The sequence below is a fragment of the Schistocerca nitens genome, chromosome 3 (genome assembly GCF_023898315.1).
Source record: "Schistocerca nitens isolate TAMUIC-IGC-003100 chromosome 3, iqSchNite1.1, whole genome shotgun sequence".
Lineage (NCBI taxonomy): Eukaryota > Metazoa > Arthropoda > Insecta > Orthoptera > Acrididae > Schistocerca > Schistocerca nitens.
This window is the reverse complement of record NC_064616.1, coordinates 206,681,437-206,705,905: the sequence shown is the minus strand read 5'-3', so window position 1 is coordinate 206,705,905 and position 24,469 is coordinate 206,681,437. Positions and strand designations below refer to the sequence as shown.

General features: G+C 41.5%; 1 protein-coding gene across 5 annotated transcripts in view; it reads right to left on the bottom strand.

The window, feature by feature from the left end:
- The window catches only part of LOC126248154 (ATP-binding cassette sub-family B member 6), a 129,285-nt gene that overhangs the window by 70,037 nt on the left and 34,779 nt on the right, over window positions 1-24,469 (bottom strand). For all 5 annotated transcript variants that reach the window (XM_049948896.1, XM_049948894.1, XM_049948892.1 and 2 more), the window contains exon 9: window positions 12,519-12,724. In XM_049948896.1, the coding sequence (XP_049804853.1) occupies window positions 12,519-12,724 (206 nt within the window). The remainder of the gene's footprint in view (window positions 1-12,518; window positions 12,725-24,469) is intronic.

The following is a 24,469-nucleotide window of genomic DNA, read 5'->3' as shown; positions in this document are numbered from 1 at the left end:
ACTTATACCATTAAACTGCGACTGTTAAGAGTGCAGTTGCTAACCTGGATTATTCAAACAATAAAACCAACTGATAGCAGAAGCCGATCATTCACATTAAATATTTTAGCACTAATAAATGTGAAGTAATCCCAGTTTCAGTCAATGGTGTCACGTCTGTGACTGAAATATTATGTTACATGATGATTGTATGTTTAAAGGGATTAAACTACTCGGTCATCAGTACCTCCTTACAACACGGTGGGGGGGGGGGGGGGGGGGGGAATTATGGGGCTAGGGTGCTCAAAATATATAATCAAGTCAAAGAGCTTAAAAGGGCATAACAGTAGTCATAACACAATAGGTAAAAGAAAAGAGAGTTAACCCAGACCACATCTGACACAAAAAGGTCTAAAGGCACAACCAGGTGAGAGGAGAAGAAAGTAACCTGCGGTCATTTGGTGTGTACCCACCACAGAGGAGGCTCTTGCCACCACAACCACCCCTAACACTGGAAGTGGAACAGTATTGTATTTTGGAGCAAAATCCATTCTCCCCTAAGAAAATGCAACACTTTGTTTGCCTACCACACTACCTCAGATGCTTGCAGATGACGTGACAGCCACACTACCAGAGGGTACCACAGTTAGGCCAGCACGGTGCTTCTAAACAAGAACATGTATTATCATCAGTAGACTCCTGCAGCTGCAGTGAAGAGGATCCTCCTGACGCCGAAGGAACTTGTGGGCAAGTCGCATAGTCGGCACAACACAATTGCATGTTTCTAAAAGGCCTGGAAAGATGTATGCCACACCTTAGTGGACCCTTTAATCTCTCTCAACTTGTTTTGGGTCATAGCAGCCTGCCATTCCAATTCCCAGAGCCTTAAAATATTGCACAAAAGTTGTAATCGTATGCTGGTGTTGAGTATTCTGATGTTAAGTGGATTTCCTGTAGTTGTATCTTTAGCTAAACAGTCCGCTAGTTCATTTCCTGGAATGCCTGTGTGGCTTTGTGTTCAGATGAAGATTACTGTCTTTCCAGAGCTGTAGAGGTCAGCCAGTAGGTCTTGGATGTTGGCAACAAAAATCCTTTTGGGATAGCAACTTGTGTAATCACTACATATCAGAAAGTTCTGTTGTGATCTGGAATTTGATGTACCACAAAGCCTGAGAGATAGCAACCAACTCTGCAGTGTATACACTGCAGACACCCAGCAGAGGATGCTTCTTGTTCCCTCTCGCATGTGCAGAAGTGTAACTAACCCTGCCATTGACTTTCAATTCATCTGTGTACATGCATACCAAATTAGAACAAACGTGAAGGATTGGAAGAAACATGTGTCAGAAGGATAGGATTAGCATCCTTCTTGGAGTCACAAAAGAGGTCCATCCGTATCACAGGACAGGGTAAGAGCCCACAGGGGATGTCGAGGAAGCACTAGGAACACAGACTAATGGAGGTGGTTGGAGGTTCTTCAGCAGAATATTGAGTTGGATCCCAGCTGGTCTTCCCAGTTTGGGGTGATGCGCAAACAGTCTGAACTGCTGGTTGTGGAAAAAGAGTTGAGTGACATGAGTGGGTAGGCATCTGACAGATTGTGACTGCATAATTTGCTAGAAGTTACTGTCGTCTAACCTGCAGTGGTCCGACACCAGCTTCCGTCAGGAGGCTGTCAACAGGGCTCATGCAGAAGGCCACCGTTGCCAACTGCATGATATTGTGAACAGGGCCCAGTAAGCTCAACACAGACAGTGCTGTCAGCCCACAGGCAACACATCCATAGCCCTAGCGGGATAAAATCAGCACTTTGTAAAATCTCAGAGGAACTACGTGGTCCCCATCCCCATGAGGAGTTGCTAAAAACTCAGAGCATTTAGCTTCTTCATGCATGTTGCCATGAACCGGCAGACATGTGGCAGCCAAGTTAGCTTGTGGTCAAATAATATACATAAGAATTGGAAAGTTTCAACAACTTCAAGTAACTGGTCGACAAGATAAATTTCTGTGGGTGGATGCACAATCCAGAGTTGACAAAAATACGTAAATAATGATTTTGCAGGACAGAACTGATAGCTGTGATTCAGGGCCCAGTCATGGACCCTCCAGGCAGCCTTCTGAAGTTGGCACTCAGTGGCACGATGATGCATACGCATAGTACAGGCAAAGATCATCCACATACAGTGACAGAGACTGCATTTACAATACTATTGATGACAATAGCAAACAGCATTATGGTCAGAACTGATCACTGAGGGACTCCCATTTCCTGCACATATTTGTTGCTGGGAGTCGAACCTATCCGGGGAGGGGGGGGGGGGGGGGAGGGGGGAAAAATGGAGAGATAGGAAATTCCAGATAAAAATGGGTAAACACCCCAGAAACCCCACTCATGCAGTGTGGACAGGATGTGATGTCGCCAGGTGGTATCGTATGCCTTCTGCAGGTCAAAGAACACAGCATCAGATGTTGGTCATGCACAAAAGCAACGTGCACTGTGGATTCCAAATGAAACAGGTGATCTGTGGTGGACTGGAAAGCCCGACACCACTTCCGAATCTTGATACATGCCCTCCAGCTTCAAGGCACCAACAAAGATGGCAGTTGACCGTTTGCTTGAATAGTTTACACAACCCATTTAGCAGAGAGATTGGCTGGTAGTTAGTTAAAACAAGCAGCTCCTTTCTCGGTTTCAGGACAGGGATGATAATATCTTCCCACCATTGAGAACGAAATACTCCCTCCCACCAAATGAGATTAAAAAGCCCGAGGATATGTTTCATGCTGTTGGCACAAAGATGTTTGAGCAATTGGTTGTGGATTTTGTCACATCCAGGGTCCAAAGTGTTGCAAAGCTCCCATTCACTAAAAGGGACATTATATGAAAGAGAGCTGTGTGCATGGAAAGACAATAAGGTGTTTCTGGGTCAGGAATTGAATTGATGGTGGTAATTACTGAAAGTGGACACTTCAGCAAAGTGTGCCGCAAAACATTTGGCAAGTACCACAGGATCAGTGCAGGTGTTACCAATTGACAAATGATGCCAGGAACTGCTGCAGATGGTGGATGGCTGCAAATGCGGCAGAATTTAGTCTATATGTGGGATGATGGGGTGTTGGAGCGCATAGTTGAGACATATTGCTCCATCACTCCTGTTTCCTTTTCTTTATTGAAAACTGTGCTTTTGCCCGGAGTCTTTTGAATGCTATTAAATTATCCACAGAGGGATGGCACTTGTGCCGTTTAAGTGGCCTGCGGCGTTCCCCGATAGCTGTGGCTTTATCTTCAAAATCTGCCAGTCAGCTATCAGAAGCAACCAACGTGGAGCATATTCTACGAGTCCATGAGTGGAGAGGGAGAGAAAGATAGGAAAATGGTCACCGTCACAAATATCGCGATGGACACGTCACTGAATCAGGGGCAAGATACTCTAGCGGCAAACTGCGAGATCTGTAGTTGAAAATGTTCCATGGGCCACACTGAAATGGGTTGCAGACAACTTCAGTGTTGAGTAGGCAGATGTCCAATTCTACAAGAAGGTGTTCTAGCACTCTGCTTCTGAGAGACGTAGTGTCACGGCCCCATAGAGGACTATGTACATTAGAGTCCCCAAATAAGAGGAAGGAGACAGGGAGCTGTGTCACTAGCTCAAACAGCTTGCGATAATGTAAAGATCAATATGGGAGTAGATAAACATAACATATTATCATCCAAACTGACAGGAAGACACTAATGGCCACAGTCTCTAGTGCAGTGATAAGGAGCACCTGCTCACTGAGAATATCAGAGTATATGAGGCTACAGATCCTACTGGACGCGCTCTCAGCATTAACGCAATTGGTACAGCAGGGTTGGTAGTTTTTCAGAACAGAGAGGTGTGTTGCTGTAAGCCATGTTTGCTGAAGCACTATGCCAATTACCGAATAAGTAGCCACCAAATGACTGAGTACAGCTGTGTGGGGGTAGCAGCTATTACAGTTCCATTGAAGGAGCATTGGAGTCGGGTCTGAGAAAATGGTGAATGGAAACGAAGGGTATGAATACTTTGCTACCAGGTCATGGTTCATCTAATTATGTGATCCATCGTCCGCATGCATAGGCTTGACTGCTGCAAGGCTGGAGAGCAGAACATTTGAAGTCTCAGAAAGTAGCTAATCTTTCTGCTTATTCTTCTTATCTTTCCAAGATAAATTTATCTTCCAGGAGAGAAGGGGAGTGTGCTTTTCTTTGACCCATAGCCTGTGGCGTTCTGGTCCTCGTCTTGAGGGGGGGGGGGGGCTACCTTGATAGATGTCATCACTAATGGCAGAAGATGACTCGGTATCTCTAGATGCACCAATGGTATGGGAACCACCAGTACTAAAAGGTGTAGGGGATGAGGGAGCTGACATTTCCTCTCCCAATTGTGGGGCAGGCCCTAGAATACAACTGGGAATAGGAGGTGTTGTGCGAGACCCTGTCATTGCGTGAGGTACGGACTGTGACGAGTCGCAAAATTTGAGGAAAATGACAGTTGGATTCCGTATTTCAAACTACTTCTTTGCATCTTGATAAAACAAGCGGTCAAACATTTTATACTCTTGAATTTTTTCTCCCTCTTGAACAATGAGTATTGCAGTGAATGAGGAGTGTGCAGTTCCAGACAGTTGACACACTGAGGGGGTTGGTCACAAGAGCTGCCATCATGGGATGCCCGTCCACATGGCCTACAGATAGCCTCACTAGAACAGCAAGAGGACAGGTATCCGAAGCTTTGGCACTTGAAACATCTCATCGGTGGAGGAAAGTAAGACCTGACATCACACCTAAAAACCATTATCTTAACTTTCTCAGGTAAAATGTTGTCTTCAGAGACTATTATGCTTTGGTCCCTTCTGAATGCGGCAAACAAAATGGATTCCATGCCACACCAGATTAGTACACAGTTCTTTATCAGTTTGTAGCATCAGGTACAGATAGAAAATAACACCTTGCATTCTGTTAAGTTTGTTACAAGGAGAAATGGTGACTGGTATATTTCCTAACTTGAAGCAGGCCTGAAGTGCCTGTTACTTGTTGGCATGCGACGTTTTGATCAGCAAAGATCTATTTCTCATCCTCTCTATTGCCACAACCTCCCCAAACCAATCTCCAACATTTTCAACTAAAGACGTTGGCTTCATTGAAGCGAAAGAGCCGCCGTCAGTGTGGGAACAAACCAACAACTCGGCAAGCCATCCACTTCCATTTCTCCTTGCCTGATTCTCATCTGAAGGCATGGTCAAAGACAGAAGTGCTGTAGGATTATAATCTTTTGCATTAAAAGCACAGTTCCCGACTGATAGAAAGGTTCATGTTGGCATGGCCACCATTAAGTTGGACCCCTTTCATTGCAGGTCATCCACCCAGATGCCACTCACTCCAATCGGAGTTCTCCCCTTGGGCACCACCCTGCCAAGGCAGAGGCCACCTGGTACAGTAGCCATTCCCCGGAGTCCCGGTACTCTGAAGTGGACGGGCACCTACTCCTTGGCTGACACAGGGAGGTCAGAGCTTAGGCATCGGCAGTGCGATCCCTGCATTGTCTGGGGGCTACCACCAAGAGGGTATCTGACAATCACATCACGACGGACTGGCTACCGAACTGGATTTTGAGTGCAGAGGTAGATCCAGTTGATTGGTAAGTGCAAAAGATAATAGTGCACAGTGGAGAAATAATGCAGCATAATAAGGAATTCTTCCCCACACATCCTGCACTTCTGTAAAATTTGGAAAGTGGAGATCAAACCCAGAATTTAAAAAGCCAAAAATTGTGAGTGGAACAGTGTTAAAAACGTGAAAAGAGCAAAAACCTTCAAAAGTCCAAAGTACAGACCAAGGTAAGAAAACCTGATCCCATAAAAAAAGTCTCATATTAGTCGCCTCTTATGACAGTGAAGGAAGGGGCGTGGGTTTATTCTAGCCCCCTGACACAGCAGGGGGTATTAGGTTACAGCTCCAACCAATTTCAAAAACAGAGATTTTGAAATTTCAGCAGGTCGAATAGCAGCTGTATAAAGGGGCCAGTAACATTACAAAGGGCATCCGAAACCAGGTGATGACCTGGCAGATTTATAGGTTATACTGGACTTGAAGATGACAACATTCACCACTGCTAGAAGAGTTGCTACAACAAGACGGCTTGTTATTGAATAGTGTTACTTCTTGCTGTAATTTTTCCTGAGTAAATAAGTATCATTTCCAGTTCACTTGATTGCTGAACATCTGCCTGTACTATACCCTGGTCCATAAGAGATTGGTAACTAGGATGAAAATCATCTTTGCAAGATCTCCTTCCATAACTGACTATGCTGTTTCCTCATTACTCTCCTCATTTTCATCATTGACACTGAGGGTAACCAATTTTCTTAGTCTTGTTCTTGTCCAAATATCTGAATAGGTGGTGATCACAGCATATCCAGTCTCATCTGACCTCTGGCCATCATCCCATCCTGCCACCTAATGCTGCTTCCTATTGCATCCACGCACTGCAGCCATTGCAACCCTCTTCCAACAGGTGGCCCTGCTTCAGACAAAGAAATTGGCACTGAAATCATATCTTTCACTCATTCCAGTGCTGCTTCTCCCAGTCTTGCCCCATAGAAGGTTTGTCAATGACGCACTACATTTTCACCCTCGGTCCCGCTCACTGAAAGTTCTTCTTGCCAATTAGATCCGCTACCTTTTGCCTCTTTAGCTCTAGTCACACTTTCTTTCTTTCTTTCTTTTTGTCCTTGTCCTGTCATTTGAACTGAGCTCTCTGTTTGCCTCAGATTCTGCCCCTCATCATTTTCTGCCCTGGACCTACTTTGCCTCTATGAAGTTGGGCTGCGTACACCTATGGCTCTCCCAGACGCAGACACACACTGCATTTCTCCCAAGGCAGGTATGACTCCCACGTGAACATCCAGCAATCTCTTACCTTCTGGCATCCAAAGGGTGCTGCCATCACTAACCCCCACGAAAGGGAAGGGTCACAGCCTCTGCAACAGTGACTCTACGGTTCTGCTGTCTCATTCCCCGAGGGAGTAGAGGATGCAGGCTCTTCAGGTACTAGTAAGTTAGCTCTGACATCATCTCCCCAAGGAAGATGGGATACAGTATCCATGCCCACATTCTAACTGGACTGCAAAAACACACACACACACACACACACACACACACACACACACACACACACACCGCTGGTGGCGTAGCCTTGCGCATCATCCACTATCGGCACAGGCATCTGCAAGACAGCTTCAACGAAAACAATGCCGGGTAGCAAGTCAGTACTAGTACTAGTACTACTACTACTACTATTACAATGCAGCTTGTCATGCCAGGAACTCTGCATGCCACTACCACAGGCACTTCTCTCGCCGACAGGCACCATTCTAATTGACAATAAAATGTGCAGCCTGTGCACATGACTATTTCCCTCTACAAGTCACGTGCCTGAAAATAGTCCATACTGTATAGTCCGCATCTCAGCAGTACTTAGACCAGAACATGGCCTCCAAGAGTCAGTCCGACAAAAAAGAGAGGGGTCAGAAAATGAATGATACAGGAAACTAAAAGGGAGAGAAGAAAGAAAGTTACTGTGAAGAAATGCTGAGGCCAAAGAAATTAATGTAAATTAAGACCAACTGGATGGCAAGAACCAAGGAAGTGGGGGTGACAAAAAGCTGTTCTAAGTTAGTGGGCAAAATGTCTGACAGAATCGACCACACTTCAGGACACAATTTTAGGACGTCATAGCCTTCATCATACTGAGCGACAAGTGGTGTACTCCGAAATTGTTTTTTGGAGGGATCAGCAGTACCAGGATGGTGGGGTCATTATATCCAGTGAAGGTCGAGGTGAGAATGGTAGTGTATTGCTGTGAAAAGTCTGCATCTGAACAAATGTTTGCCTTGAATGCCAAGGCTGTATGGGAGAGGACGTTTGACATGGAAAGGATGACAATGATCAAAATTTAAGTACTGTTGTTTGTTAGTAGGTTTAATGTGGACAGAAGTGTGTAGTTGACCTTCAGTGAGGACGAAATCAATTTCAAGGGAAGTGTCATGGGATTCAGAATAGGATCATGCAAAATTTAATTGGGACAATGTATTTAGAGTCAGCCCTCTCAATGAGTCCATATGGCAAAGATGTCGTAAATGTATGTAAACCCAACCAGGGGCTGAAGGCATATGGATCCCGGGGAAGCCCCCTCCCAAACAACTCATGAAAAGGCTGGCATAGAAAAGTGCCATCCTGGTTCACATGGCTGTGCCCCTGATCTGTTTGTATGTCTGCCCCTCAAAGGTAAAGTAGTTGTTGGTAAATATAAAGTTAATTAAGATGAGCAGGAAGAATTTTGTAGGTCTGGAATCAGGTAGTTGCAGAACAGACCATCTACATGGAGGATATCAGTATAGAGGGAGGTGGCATCAATGGTGACAACTAAGGGTAAAGCAAACCAATGACTGGATTATTTGCAGAACACTTAGAAAATGTCACAGGTCACTGAACAGACTGTTTGCCCGCATCTTCTGGAGTACTGCTGTGCAGTGAGCGATCCACATCAGAGAGGATTGATGGAGGACATCAAAAAAGTTCAAAGAAAGGCAGCTCATTTTGTATAATCACAAAATAGGGAAGAGAGTGCCACAGATACGATGCATGAATTCAGGTGGCAGTCATTAAAACAAAGGCATTTTTCACGGTGGCAGTACCTTCTCATGAAAATTCTGTCACCAATTTCATCCTCAAAGTGTGAAAATATTTTGTTGGGTCCACTTCTATCGGGAGAAATGATAATCTTAATAAAATAAGAGAAATCTCAGCTTGCACAGAGAGATTTAAGTGTTTGTTTTTCCCGCATGCTGTTTGAGAGTGGAATGGTGGAGAAGTAGCTTAAAGGTGGTTTGATGGGCCCTCTGCCAGACACTTAATTGTGAGTTGCTGAATAATCATGTAGGTGGATATTTAGATATAGATGTATGTTCAGTGGGTGCTTTGAATCCAGAAACTATGGGATGGCCAGGGTGACTGGGTTTGTGGATCTTGGGAAGAAGATAGGGCGAGGGTGCATGGTTTGGGTGGAATGAGGTGTTAGTCCCTGTGAGGGGCCTGAGGTTTTAAGGAGGGACAGCAGGTCAGTTTGAATCAGAGTAATGGGATCTTGATGGCAGATGCTGGACATAGGGGTGTAAGACAGTTGGCACAGACCTTCACTATTTACATACTCCCATCAGTCAAGTACCACAATGGTAGATCACTTGTCTGCTGAGTGTACAATGGTGGAGTCATCAACTTTTAGGAACCGAAGAGACTCATGTTCTGCAGAGGACACTTAGCAGTGGTGGATCAAGTTGGGATAATGGTCAGAACTGTTCAAGGCAAGGTTCAATGTCAGGTTTGCTGCTGAAATGGTTTTGGTTTGCAAAGTGAAATTGTATGTCAAGGAAAGTGGATCCTTCACAAAAGCAGCACAATTAAATGCAGGTTTAGATTTGTAAGTGAGACTGTTGGATAACACAGATAATTCAGGAGGGAAGAGTGCTTCAAATGAAAGATTGAGAATGCTGTACTGTTGAGACTGGTCCTTGTGATCATCCTTCTGCACCCATCTCCCTACCCTATGGCTCCTACTCCTGTGACTGACTGTCACAACTATAAGACTTACCCTACACACTCTCCTACCACCACCTATACCAGCTCTGTAAATGGTAGAAGACATACTATCAGAGAGAGAGAGAGAGAGAGAGAGAGAGAGAGAGAGAGAGAGAGAGCTATGAAATGACACATCATATACCAGCTATGTTCAGCCTTTTACATCAGCATGGCTACCACCAGGTTATCTGTTAGGATGAATGAACAGACACAATTCTCTACAACATGACAGTTGTGACCTTGGTGCCTGTTTCACCACACATGCCATTTGTATTCTTCCCCCAGGCACCAATTTCTCAGAACTCCACAGGTAGGAACAGGTGCTGTAACATGTCCTTGGTTCTCCCCACCCACCTGGCCTCAATTTACATTAACGTCTTTGCTCTCAGGATTTCTTCATGGTAACTATTCCTTTCTTCACTCTGTCTTTAATTTTCTGACCTATCAATTTTCCCACTAGCCCCCCCCCCCCCCCCCCCCAAATCTGTATCACATACAATGCACTCAGCTTTTCACTTTTATTAACTTGTGCATAATGTCTTGGCAGTAATTTATATCTTGTGTATTTCCTGATCTTCCACCATTAAGCTCTCAGGTTTCCAAATGTTGTCCAGTGCAGTCCCCAACAATCAGTCTTTCCCTCTCATTCCATTCGATAAGTCTCCCCTGGCCCAGGGTTCTGGGTGCCTTTTCTGAAGTATACCCCTTTTCCTAAACCTCACGAGTCCTCTTCCTTCCCCTTCAACCTTTTTGCCAGAAGAACAAACCACTGCCTCCGAAAGCTTGAAAATAATAGTATTTTAAATGTGTGTGTGTGTGTGTGTGTGTGTGTGTGTGTGTGTGTGTGTTCTCCTGTCACCACTGGGTGAGTAGATTTTTTTTGTCTATGCCAATTACATTACATTTTCCAAAATCGTTTATTTTCATTGACAGACTACAGATGTAAATGCAGAAATGGCAGAATTTCCAAGCAATTATTTTCTACCATTTCAGAGCAGGTTACAGTGAAAATGATCCCTCAAGAAACTGCATATAATGAATGGATAGTGCTCTCCACTCACACCCAGAATCTCAGTACATTTGGCATAATTGCATGATTAGATCAATGTCAGAAAGGTCTGTAGTCTGCAGACACAGCCTATCCTCAAAAGAAGGTTCACTGTCACAAGTCTTGTCTGCAGATACTCTGTGTGTATGCCAGAATCAACCCTCAGCAGCATTACTGGTGACACCACATTGGTTTAAAGATTTTGCCCTAACAAAGTGGCAGCCAAATTACTGGCTCTTCCCATGTGAAACTCATCTGACAAAATTGAAGAGAGTGAGGAGTGTAGACAAAAGAACACTGCAAACTTTCTCTATTGGAAATCAACATTTCACCACCGTAACAGTTGGAGAAATGGAACAATAATTACAGATTGTACAACTCAGTAGGATTTACTAAGCCTTAAGTAAGACTCCAGGCATAGCTGCAGGAACCTTTTTCCAACATGAAAACATACCCTCCACAAAAGGCATACGAAACACTAGCCATTTTTAAGAAATTTCAAATCCAAAAATGTACTGTTCATACCTGCCCTCTTACAATTTTCTCACGCTTTCCAAAATTGGAAACGAAATATGTAGGCAACATTTTGAGATATTGGAAGCAGCAACACTACTGTTGTTTTGGAATATGCACTAATGGTGAAAAGGTTAGTTTGAGAAGCACAAACTTTGACAATTTCTCAAAACTTTTACAGTGGCCTTTGAATTTTCACTTCCCACAGAGACTTGACTTACACGTACTTTTATGTAGTCTTAAGTTTCATTTGCAAGGGCATTCATGGTCTTTATGACACAACAAACTATGAATATATTCTTTATAATTTTAAATATAAACTAATTCACTAAAATTGCTTATTTTAAACCTAACATAATTCACTAAAATGACTTATCTTACACACAGGTTTGAGAAAAGCAAGAATGCAAACAAGGTCTATTTTGTTTCTTTCCAAGATTCAAAAAAGCTTTTGCAAATAATCTATTAGTACTTCTCAGTACTGTAATAAATGGTGACATCACACAGTACCCTTCAGTCTCACACTGAAAGTGTCAAGTAAATATGCATAGCACAATCTAGTCTACAGGTAAGCACAGTTGAGCGCTATTATTCACTTTCTTGAAGCTGAGGGTCACAACCCAGCAAAAAGTTATTGATCTATGAATAAAATGCACAGTGAGAGGTTCATGCATTGCTATGCTGTGCAGTAATGGAGCAGGAATTTGGTAGTGGGATGTGCCAACACTGATGCTGCTGGTTGCCAGGAAAGGAAGTTTGTGTGTTCTGTACATCTTTTGCATGCAGTTGGATCAGAAGATAGGGGAAAGACATCTAGTGCCCTTCAATGTTTCAAATGAAAGACATCACATCAACTGTCTTTCGGCCCAAACTAAGTGTCTAGTTATTTTATCTGTTTTGCAAAATGTAGTAGTACTTTTGAGAACAATATTTCAGTAAGGAGTTGCAGACCACTGTTTGGAAGTGGCTAAACTTACAGTTTGTTGTCATATATAACAGCAGTCAAGGAGAACTAATACCATGGTATTGCAAACATCTGAATCATTTAGACAACTATGTGGAGTAGTACTACTTATGTGCACCCATCTATGGTGAACAAAGAGTGTTCTTTTATCACATGAGGTTTTATTTTTCAGCTAATTGCTCCATTGGGGAAAAAAAGGGGGGCCAATAGTATATGTATAACTGAGATAATCAATACAGATAATACAACACTTTTAAAAGCAAGCATAAAATTTAGCTTCCGAGTGAAAATGTATGCACATTTCATTGTATGCTTGTTTATATTATAAGTCAAATAGGAAACAGAAAAGGCCATACCTGTAATAGGTTCCAAACCAGTTGAGAGGAACATATAATTGTATAATGTATGATGCAAACAGCACATAATCTCCAACTGTGAGGCCTTGCTTTGCAACAACCATATGGACACACAACAATGAGCCAGCCAAGAGTCCACCACATATTATAATGTTCTGAAGAGTGTTCAAGATATTCAAAGTTATCAATGATTTCCATTCTTCACCCTAAACAGAGGTACCAAATAGTAACTGATCACTTCTTATTATAAATACAGTATTACTTGTACACAGCAAAGAATTATAATAGTACACTTATTTATGAGCACAGACCCAGAGACAGTACGATGTGGTAAGATCTGATTCTACGGCAGGGAAGTAAGCTAAGTCTAGTACATATCTACACAACAGATAAAAACCCTTCATCAGCTATACCAGGCAGTTTGCATGCTTATAGCTTTTAGGCAGTGTTGCACGTATGTTATGAAACTACCAGGCTATTACCCCATTTCTGTACCTGAAAACTTTCGTAGGACAAAAACAAGTTACACAATTTACAGATAAATGGTATACTGAACGCTCCTCTGCAATATAGGATACCATATTACTGCTTTTGTCTACATGAGCTGGGCAATATGTGGAAGTATCACATGTCAACAAAATATGTTTTCTGATTACTTTCATTAGGTAACAGCTCCACAGCATGGTTTTTAGGCACTGAATCCACAGCTGACCTCTGTCTTTTTCTATCACATACAGTTTGGTCACAATATTACTTGGTTATGAACTACAAAATTAGGAACACACATGTAATTACAATGAAAGTTAATTTCACTTTTGAATATGAACAAAGGTTTTATTGAAGTATCAACATGAAAACACCTTTCTATTACATGGAATTTATTGTCACTCCAATTGGATTGATGTATAGTCGCTTTTGATGTCTTGATAAATCTGCTCACCTTGGTCATCACTGACACTGCCTAGAAAAACATCAGCATGACTGTTCAAACAATGAATTGTAATGCCATCAAACAGTTTAACTTCAACATTTTCAGCATGTTGGCTACAACAGAAATATAATGTGGATTATTTTTGTTGCTCAAGATCTTAGTAACAACTCTCTTGAAGGATACTCCAGTCTGTTTCTTAGTCACAGTTATTTTTAACTCAAAGTTTGAATCAGACGTAGTTTTTTCAAATCCTTGATTCGACGAACATGTTGTGGGATCTTCATTGTTTCATTTGTGTAAGTTGCAAATGAAACTTATCACGGAGATACATGAATCATTCTCTACTTCTAGGTAAGGTTTTCATAAGGTATATCATTAAGCTCAATTTAATGTGTAAAGATGACAATAACATTTTTTTTTTTGGGGGGGGGGGGGGGGGGTAAAAGAGGATTATGCATAATAGAACGAAAGAAGGGCTGAGTGAAACACAAGCTAACCAGTGCAACCATCATCACAAAAATTTCAACTTTGGAGAACACTTTCAATGTCTCAGTTTCACCTCCTTATAAACAACACTTCTCATATCATATCAGTTGTTTTGAAAGCATATTATTTAAATTTTATATTTATTTCCTTACTGCATTTCTGTTCCCTAGACCTGAAATGAAAATGGAACAAAACCAAAGAGGTTCATTGGAAATAAATGCCATGGGCAATCTGCGAAAGCTCACCTTGACAGTAATGGACATCTCAAGTGGTAAGTGCTTTTGAACTACACAGACAAGAACTCTCATTAGTTAGTTAGTTTCTTGTTCTAAATGCGGGGTTACTTTTTACTGTTCTAGTGCGTGCACACCAATTGAAGTGGCAGTTTTACCAAACACAGACGCAATCCTCAATGAAAGAAAAATGTGCAACAATATAATAGCAGATGGCTGCTAACATACTGTGACACATTCTGCAACATTATTTCCCTGAATCTTTGTGTTTAATGTCTTTTTAACAGCAAAGGAAGCACAGAAGAACAAACCAAACATTACCTCTGCATGCATGGGCAACATGAACCTTTTATTAAGAAAATTGTGTGTGCTTGTGAGAAGAGTAGAGGAGAGCTTGTTTTGAGGCCAATTCACACACAAAAACGTGGAAACAATGTAAAATATGTACCAAATTTAGATATTGTGTGAAGAGGTGGAGAATAAAGGTACAATTAACTGTTATACGAATGTGAGAAATGTTGCAACACTAGTATGAAAAGCTACGTGATAAAAAGTAGTAAATGAGAAACACAATATGAGAAATATTTTCAATATAGACTTAAAAACCTGAGATTAGGCACTAAAATCCTTCATTTCCCATGAAGGAAAATTATCCGCATTTAACGTCCCATCTATGCCAAGGGCGTCAAGAGACTGGGTAGGAGCTCAGAATGGAGACAGAAATCTGTTGTGCACATTCAAAGAAATCAATCCGACATTTGGATGAAGTGACAAAGGGAAGTAAGGGAAAACCTAAATATGGATGGCCATGAGGAAATCTGAACCCCCCATACACCTAAATTCAACTCCATTGTCTTACCACTGTGCTACTCCAGTTGGTTTCACTTTCCATGGAAAACTTACACAAATGGAAGCTTCAAATGTTGAACACCATTTCAAATACCTGTCAGAGGCAAAATTTAAACTGACTGTAAATTGTGCTCTGAAGAAGTGTTTGCCGAGTAAGTGTACTAAGGATGGAAAACACCCACAGTGGTTAAATAAGAAAATTTGAAAAAATGCTGAGTCACATGTTTATAAAACGACCAATGCGAAAAAATAAAACTTCCACCATCATACATTAGCAAAAGATCTTGCTGAGAACCTTAAAAATTCCGGCCGTAAGTAAAATTGCCGAGCAGGTCAGAAGGCAGCAAAAGCAAAGCTGAAGTTCTGAATTTTGTGTTTAAGACCTCGTTCACATAGTATAATGCAGGCATACTGTTGTTCGACCATTACACAGACTTGTGTGGAGGACATAGAAATAGGTGCCCATGGCACTGAGAAGCAACTGATAGAGTTGAAAGCAAACACAGTATAACCCCACTTATGTTCCCGGAAAGTTTTCCTTCTGCGATTTACGCATTACGAAAAAATGTTTGTGGAGAAAAAAAATTATGTTGGCTGTCCAGTAGTGTTTACAAATATTATGTGGTTAAGTTTCTCGACACCAGGGCTGTGGTGTCACCGCCAGACACCACACTTGCTAGGTGGTAGCTTAAATCGGCCGCGGTCCATTAGTACATGTCGGACCCGCGTGTCGCCACTGTCAGGATCGCAGACCGAGCGCCACTACACGGCAGGTCTCGAGAGACGGACTAGCACTCGCCCCAGTTGTACGACGACGTTGCTAGCGACTACACTGACGAAGCCTTTCTCTCATTTGCCGAGAGACAGTTAGAATAGCCTTCAGCTAAGTTAATGGCTACGACCTAGCAAGGCGCCATTTGTACCATTGCATGTATCTCAAGATAGTCTCACTTGTATCATCAAGAATGCTGTATACCAAAGGACGATATAAAAGTTAAGTGTTCTAGTAGCTACGTTCTTTTCTTTATCACATTCATTACGAATCCTGTTCCAGACTTAACGCCAGACGGCGTGAGTTGACGCGTGCCCTTTCGGCTACTTCACTGTGGACTGGCTGCCTTAACAGTCTACTACAAGGGCACTCTACTCAGCGAATTTGAACCGGTAAACGTGTAAAAGTTCGAACAATTCGTGCCATATCTCCCACCGCTGCCAAGCTCTAATTGGCGTGGTGGCTGATGTGAGTAACTAGGCTCGTTCGAATGAAGATATTATGACCAATCACAACCATTTCCAAACTGTCTCTAGTGCGCAAACCCAGTTTCGTGACTGCTAGTGCATGTTTCGGCGTGTGGCCACTTGGAGCGCTAGTTAACACTGTCATTCACTTTGCGTTGCTCAAATGTTTTTACTTTAAACACAGCACCGGCTACGTATTTTATTCATGCTGAGCAAAACGTGTTTTGAGAATTTATTCCCGTAATCAAGTAAAGTATTTACTTATATCTAAAAACAAAGATGATGTGACTTACCGACGAAAGCGCTGGCAGGTCGTTCGGTAAGTCACATCATCTTTGTTTTTAGATATATTTTTCCCACGTGGAATGTTTCCCTCTATTATAAAGTATTTACTTATGCATTTTTTGTGATGTTACACAAACAAACAATGGGAGTGATAGATTGTGTGTGTGTGTGTGTGTGTGTGTGTGTGTGTGTGTCTGTCTGTGTGTGTGGTTTTCTACATAACTGATGAGGCACTGTACCTGATAACCTCAAAAAGTCTACTACAGTGCAAGAGACGCAGAATAACACATATTCAAACACCATATAAAATATTTATTTACATGTTTGCACTTGACAATGGGAAAAATTCTCAAGAAGCATTATGTTAAGCATGAAAAAATACGTAACTAGTGCATATTTCATTATTTAAATAGTAAATGACAGCTCCAGGCTTTCAAAAACATCTATTATGACATATGAAATTGAGTCCAATGTTCCTACTTCCCACACAGTTATCAGTAGCTTTTATTAGATAATAAACAAGTCCATGACAAGTCTTTTGATGCCTGCTATGTACAGATATCACACAAAGTGCAAGGGGGTATCCTATACATAACTTTTACAGCTTAAAACATTATTTCCCACATTTTACATTTTCCTGCATTTTACGCCATTTTTTTGAAGTCCCTTGAAAAGTGTAAAAGCAGGGTATCACTGTATCTCCTGGTCTAGATGGAATCCCAGTTCAGTTTTAGAGAGTATTCTTTGGCACTGGCCTCTTACCTAAATTGCGATTTATCGCATATATCTCACGCAGTGCAAAGTCCCAAGAGACTGGAAAAAAGCACAGATGATTCCTGTATTCCTGTAGAAATGTAAAAAGATAGATCCACAAAATTGCAGACAGATACCTTCAACATCGGTTTACTGCAGAAACCTCAAGTATATTCTCAGTTCAAATATAGTAAATTTTCTTGAGACAGAAAAGCTGCTATCCACAATTCAGCATGCATTTACAACGCATCGCTTGTGTAAAACTTGAGCTTTCTCTTTTTTCACACGATTTGCTGTGAACCATGGATGAACGGTAACAGGCAGGTCCTACATTACTAGATTGCCAGAGATCATTCAATAGAGTGCCCGACTTTAGACTTAACAATGGTCCAAGCATACAGAGTAGGTTTCCACATATGCGAATTGTTCCATGTTTTAATCAGTAACACTACCCAATAGGTTGTCCTGGACAGCAAGGGTTCATCAGAGATGAAGATACTGTCAGGAGTGTCTCAGGGAGCATGACAGGACTACTCTTGGCCTCTATATACATACGTGATCAGACTGACAGGATGAGCAGCAATCAACAACTGTTTGCTAATGATGCTGTACTTTATGGGAAAGTACTGTCACCACAGTGACCGTTGGAGGCTACAGGGTGACTTTGACAGAGTTTCTGTTTGGTATGATAAATGACACCTTGCCCTAAATATAGAAAAATGTAAGTTAAAATAGACAAGTAGGAAAAACTATCCTGTAATGTTCGGATGCTGTACTGCTTGACAGTCACAAAAATGAAATATCTAGGGATAACGTTGCAAAGCTATATGAAATAGAATGAGCACATAAGGTCGTTAGTAGGGAAGGCAAACTGTAGACTTCTATTTATTGAGAGAATTTTTGGACAGTGTAGCTCTTTTATAAAGGAAATTGCATATAGAACACTAATGTGGCCCATTCTTGAGTAATGCTGGAGTGTTTGGGATCCCCACCAGGTCAGATTAACGGAAGACAGTGCAGAAATTCATATGCATACCACTAGATTTGTTACTTCCAGGTTCAAACAAGTAACAATCACAGAGAGACGAGAGACTTCCTGAACTAAAATGGAAATCCCTGGAGGGAAGATGACGCTCTTTGCATGAAACACTATTGAGAAAATTTAGAGAATGGCATTTGCAGCAGACTGCAGAAGGATTCTGCTGATGCCAACATATATTTCACGTAAGGACTGTGAAGACATAAGAGGATTCAGGACTTGTAGAGCAACGAATGGAACAGGAAACTGAATGACCGATAGTGGTAAAAGGTACTCTCTGTCATACACCATATGGTGACTTGTGGAGTATGTATGTAGACGCAGATGTAGGTTAAGGACTGACTCTTTATACCTTGCGATGTTGAGCCAACTGCAACAATATTAAATTATTCAGTGTTAATAAGTGTACTGTACTGGTGCAAGGTGCCCTCATGAGGGCAGAGCAGCAGCGATTGACCAGTCGCTATAGGTAAGGATTTCTTCCCTGCCTCCACACGTAGGACCTCCAGACAAGGGCAGAAGTAGCGGAGACAAGTCGTGACTGCCCAACCATGCAGATATACCTGTAACTTTGTCTCCCAATGTAGTGTTAAATACACCGTCCACTTTTACCAACTATGTACTTTTATTTTCAATGTCACTTCCTTTGCAATGAGTGTATGCATTCATCTGGACTGTGGAAAGTGTGAGGCAGCGCAGAATTACCGTGTTTTGTGCCTGCCTACATTTTGATCCTCTGGGTGCAAATAACACTATTTGAAAGTGTTCCAGCACAAACATTATGTGCTTCGATTAGTATGTACCGCAAGCTATCAGTATAAGGCTACTGTGGTTGTGTGCGAGTCTCTGAGACTAGGCAGCATTAAGAATTTCTCCCACACACCAACAGTGAGGTATGCCTGCAGTAGAGCTCTCCAGACTACAGATTCCACAAGAATAGTGTTTTGAAGTGCATCTCAAGCCAGCAGACATCTCAACATCCTCACAGTTCCGACACCATGACACAAGTGAGCAGCACTGTCTGTCGCCAATGCTGCCAGCAGCTGCAGCCCAGTGAGCACACCACAGGTATCGCACCATGCTCTGTAAACAATCTCACTCTATTTCCTTAATCTATCATCTCCCATACTAACATCCTTAATCATGGATTCTGCCGAGAAACTAAGTTTAATTAAGAAAAGAACAGTGATAAAGTCACAAGCGACTAGACTCTCCACATTTGTAAACCTCTTTCAGGCAGGATCAAATCTCAATGACATTAGAGTACAGCAGTCATTATTAAATATAAGAAAAGAAGAATACAACATCCAAACTCAGTGAGATATTAACGATCTGGAAGAACCTCACCATAAAGACACGGCATCATTTGAAGACTTATGCTTACATATAGCATCAACGACAACGCCATTACTCTAGTCAAATGATGTCTGACCACCTCATTCTGCAAGTTCATGCAATGAACATGCAATAAAGCTCCCAACAATTTCACTGCCAAAATTCAATGGTAGTGCTGCAGATTTTGTGCATTTTTTTTCTGGTATCTTTAAGGCACTAGTTATTAACAATAAGGCCTTAACTTACGTTCAACGATATTATTATTTGTCGACATGTGTCTCTGGTGAACCTCGTAAGCTGACTGAAAACTTACCAGTTACAGAAAGTAACTTTAAGATTGCATGTGATCTCATTGTTCAAAGGCATAACAATCCCAAGCTAATTTTCATTGACAGGCAAAGAAACTGCTGAATCCATCCACCGCCAAATCTGAATCTGCTAATGACTTATTGATGTTAATCAACCATCTGATGAGAAATCCAAACGCAACTGACGTCATGCAGGCTGGCATTCCACTCCATGAACTGTTACTAATGCAACATTTGCTGCAACATATTAATGCAAATCAGGAAACAGTGGGATTTTTAAAACAGCTGACATCACATTTCCTTGTCTGAAATGTCTGGTAACATTTCTAGGAACTAGCTGTCAGAAATTAAGACATTATTCATTTAGACAAAATCCTGCATCAGTCCCACCAGCCAGCCATGGAGCATACTAACATTGCACAAGAGCACAGTTCTCGAGAAAGATTTCTTGCCACCATTCTCAGTTGCGAATTCTTTAATTCAGTGCACAAACTAAGTCTGTGTCCCAAGTTCAAAGAGAGCGATACTGCAAGGAGACTAGACTTTGTGAACACACAAAAGCTGCTTCAACTGTACAGGTACAAATCATAGGCAGAAGGTATGTCATAATGGCAGCTGCCACATTTGTAACAAGCACCACAGTATGCTACTGCATAAGGAACAAGAGTGTCACAGTGCCAATAAAAAGCAAGAAGTGGGTATACCATCACAGCAAACAAAGCAGTGTGAAAGGAAACCACCAGCATGCAAAAGTACTGTTATCAGCTGCCCTTGTAAACAATGCCAAGAAGAAAGGTAAAGTATACCAATGCCAAGCACTTATTGACAGTGCCTCACAAATGATCTTTAAGTCTAGGAGTTTAAAAGATTGGATGGGACTACAGCCCAACCAGCATCCAATTCCAATAAGTGGTGTCAGCAATGTTCAAACCATAGAATTGTCACACATTTGCAAGGTGTACATTTCCTCAAGAGTACCTGACTACCACACACATGCAACCCGTGCATTACTGTCATGTATAACAGGACCACTCCCAACAAAATCCTTTGAAACCTCTACCTAGCAACTTCCTAAGCACATAACGCTAGCAAATCCATCATTCAAAGAAACTGGTGAGATTTATCTTCTGCTTGGAGCATCAATCTTTTTTTGAAGTACTGAAATCTGGTCAGCTAAAGAGAGAGAACCAACCAACGTTACAAGAGAGTGTTTCGTTGGATTGTGTCAGGAAAGATACCGCCACTCATTCACGTGTAACACACAAAGCATACTGTTGTGCCTCACATGCAACAACCACCCTAACCGGTTGAACGGTTATGGCAACAAGAAGAAATTAAGTCTTGTTTCTATGTACATGGAAAAAGAGTGGTCAAGGGAGGAGTATTTTGCGAAATCAATTCAGAGGAAACTTAACTACAGGAGAACTTCACACAGCAGAAAATGCATTCATTTGTTTGATACAACAGCAAGACAATTACAAGAAGATTGAAGAACTACAAAATGGCCGAACAATCCCAAAGGAAAGCAAACTGCATTCACTTCATCCCTTTCTGGTCAAATAACAAGGTGTTGAGGGTGAGTGGCAGACTGGAATAGTCAGAGGCTTCTTACAACCAGAAGTACCCCATGATTCTTCTTCCTGAACACCACATACCTGATAATCATCTTGTGGTGCAGTTCTTCTTGTTGTCTCCGTGCTTGCTAAGAAAATGGGATGAGAAGTTACACCTTATGCAAGACACCTTTTTTCTTTTGTTTCACCCAACAACACGTAATGGCAGCGAAAACTCCGCCTATGTTTTGAGTAATCGAAAAACTACATTACCATACGAACACAGGCACAGAAGTAAGCCCATTTACTTCGCCAACAAAACAGGAAAACGTACCACAACTTCAAAACTATGACATGTTGTATATTGTGTAGCATAACAGCTACCAAAACAAGAGGACAATAATATAATGTAAGTTAAAAATAAAAATAGAACCCACTGATGATAGCACAAAAGTGCTGAAACATGTATGGGTGAAACGAAAGAAAAAAGGTGTCTTGCATAAGGCGGAACTTCTCATCCCACCACACACCTGAATTAATAGTCAGGTAAAATATCTTCATTTGTTACACACAGGACCTCATCACCTGTTAGCAAGCCCAAGACAAAGGAACTGATACCCGACAGAAGATATGTAACCAGGCAAGTAATTGTCAACTGCCTTCACTGCTATAACTCAAAGGCAACCACAGCAACCCAGCTCATGTGACAACTTCCTTCAGTCAGAGTAGAACAAAGCACACTTTCCCTTAGTTGTGGCATTGACTGTGGAGGGTCAACATATGTCAGAAATAGTGGAAAGAGGAGCAGAACTAGGGCAAAGGTCTACAATGTGTTGTTCATTTGCATCTTAACAAAGGCAGTATATGTTGAGCTTTACACTGGTCTAGCCTTTCAAGCTATATATGTTGAGGCAGTATATGTTGAGCTTGTCACCAGTCTGTCCTTTCAAGTTTTCACTGCTGCTCTTCAATGATTTATTTCACAATGAGTTGTATGTACAAACACTTATAGTGACAATGGGAGTACATTCATGGCAGCACGGAATGAGCTGCATGAACTGCACAAACTGTTCAGCTTTCAGTTTCAAGCAACACAAATCGACAACTATCCACCATAGAATGTGATAAAAGTGGCATTTCATTCCACCTCAGGTACTACATTTTGGTAGACAGCAGGAAGCAGGTATGAACTCCAGCAAGACACATTTAAAGAGGGCTGAGGGAAACCAAGCATTGGTATTTGATGAATTATACACAATTCTAACTCAAAATTGAAACGTGTCTGAATCCCAAACCCACTACACAACTCCCTGATAAACCAGATGAATTTTCATGCCTTACTCCAGGTCATTTTCTTATGGGTGAATCCTGACAACAGTCTGAGAGCCAGGATTTCTTTCAGAGCCATCATCTAAACCAGGGAGTCATAACCAAAGACAATCTACAGCCAGGTACATTGCTTCTCCTGCAGGAAGACAATCTGCCAAACCTTGTGTGGTGGTCTGGAATCAGTTCTTGCACATACCCTGATCCCAATCGATTGATGGAAGTTGTTTCAGTGCTCTATCAATGGGAACCTACAAATGACCACTGTAAAAGATCTGTGTTGTTCCAACAGAAACATAGACTCTAGAGCTCAAAACTATTCATTTACTAACTGAATTTGTGTTACTTTGTGAGCAGTGGACACAATTTCTTCAGACATTTTAAGTCCTTGTTTGTTGGGCCTAACTTGGGCTGTTTATGATTATTCATATTTGTGTAATTTATGTAAATTAGGTGGGCAGAATGTTCTGCATCAGTGCAAGGTGCTCTCAAAAGGGTGCAGCATTGACCAAACAGTACAATTTCTATCTGGCCTTCCATACAAGGGAATGGCTGTATGAGGGCAGAAGTAGGGGAGATGGGTCTTTACCACCAGACCACACAAATGTACCTGTAACTGTGTCACACAATGGAGTGTTAAATATACAGCCCACTTCCACCAACTATGTACTTTTATTTTCAACTGCCTTTCCTTTGCAATGAGTGTATGCATTTGTCTGGACTGTGGAAAGAGCAAGTCAGCACAGAATTACTACACATTTTGTAGCTGCCTACAATAAGAAACCCTATGAGAGGAAGTTGCTTACATACAGGGGAAATGTCAGTCTTCAGAGGCACCCTAAGGACCTTTATCTGAATCTTCACCCAGCTGACAAACTGCAATTAAGAATAATTGTACACTGGATCTGAAGATGACCTGTAACAAAGGTCAAAACTGTTAATCGGAATAGCCGTACAAAGTAACCCAGGCGGCATTTGTCTGTCTTCATTACATTCTCTCTCTATTACAACTCAGTACATACAACTTTTTCTTACTCTTTGCGCGTATTGTGCATCAGTAAAACAACAAAGAGTAACTACTATTATCTTCTTTGATATCCACAAGTGAATGCTGTTGTGGGAGTCAAACAGCAAGAAGAATCTTAAGGTAATTATTTGTGGACAGCCAAAGGTATACATTCAAATTGTCCTACAGCACTTTTAAAGGATCAATTTCTAGTGATCAGACATTGTTCATTTGTTAGGCCAGATATGCAGACTTATTACTGTGTGAATTAAAAATGGTGCAAACTGTTTAATCTATAGTTTCTTTTTCAAACCTCTAAATGAAAGTTAGGATTCTTTTCAATGTAATTTTGCAATAGCTATTTCATTTCAACACACGATTAGCCTGACTTCATTGTATGTTTACCTGCATAAGATCTACTGTAGGCATTTTTGTTCTACAGCCCACTCTTCTGCAATCAGCCACATTAATCTCACATTTATTCAATGTATCCACGTGAACTAAATAAAGCTATATATGACTGTTTAGCAAGAGTGTCACACAAAACACTAACACAGATTGGTAGAGGTTCCTTCTGTCATCCTTTTGCTTATAAACAGCATTCTTAA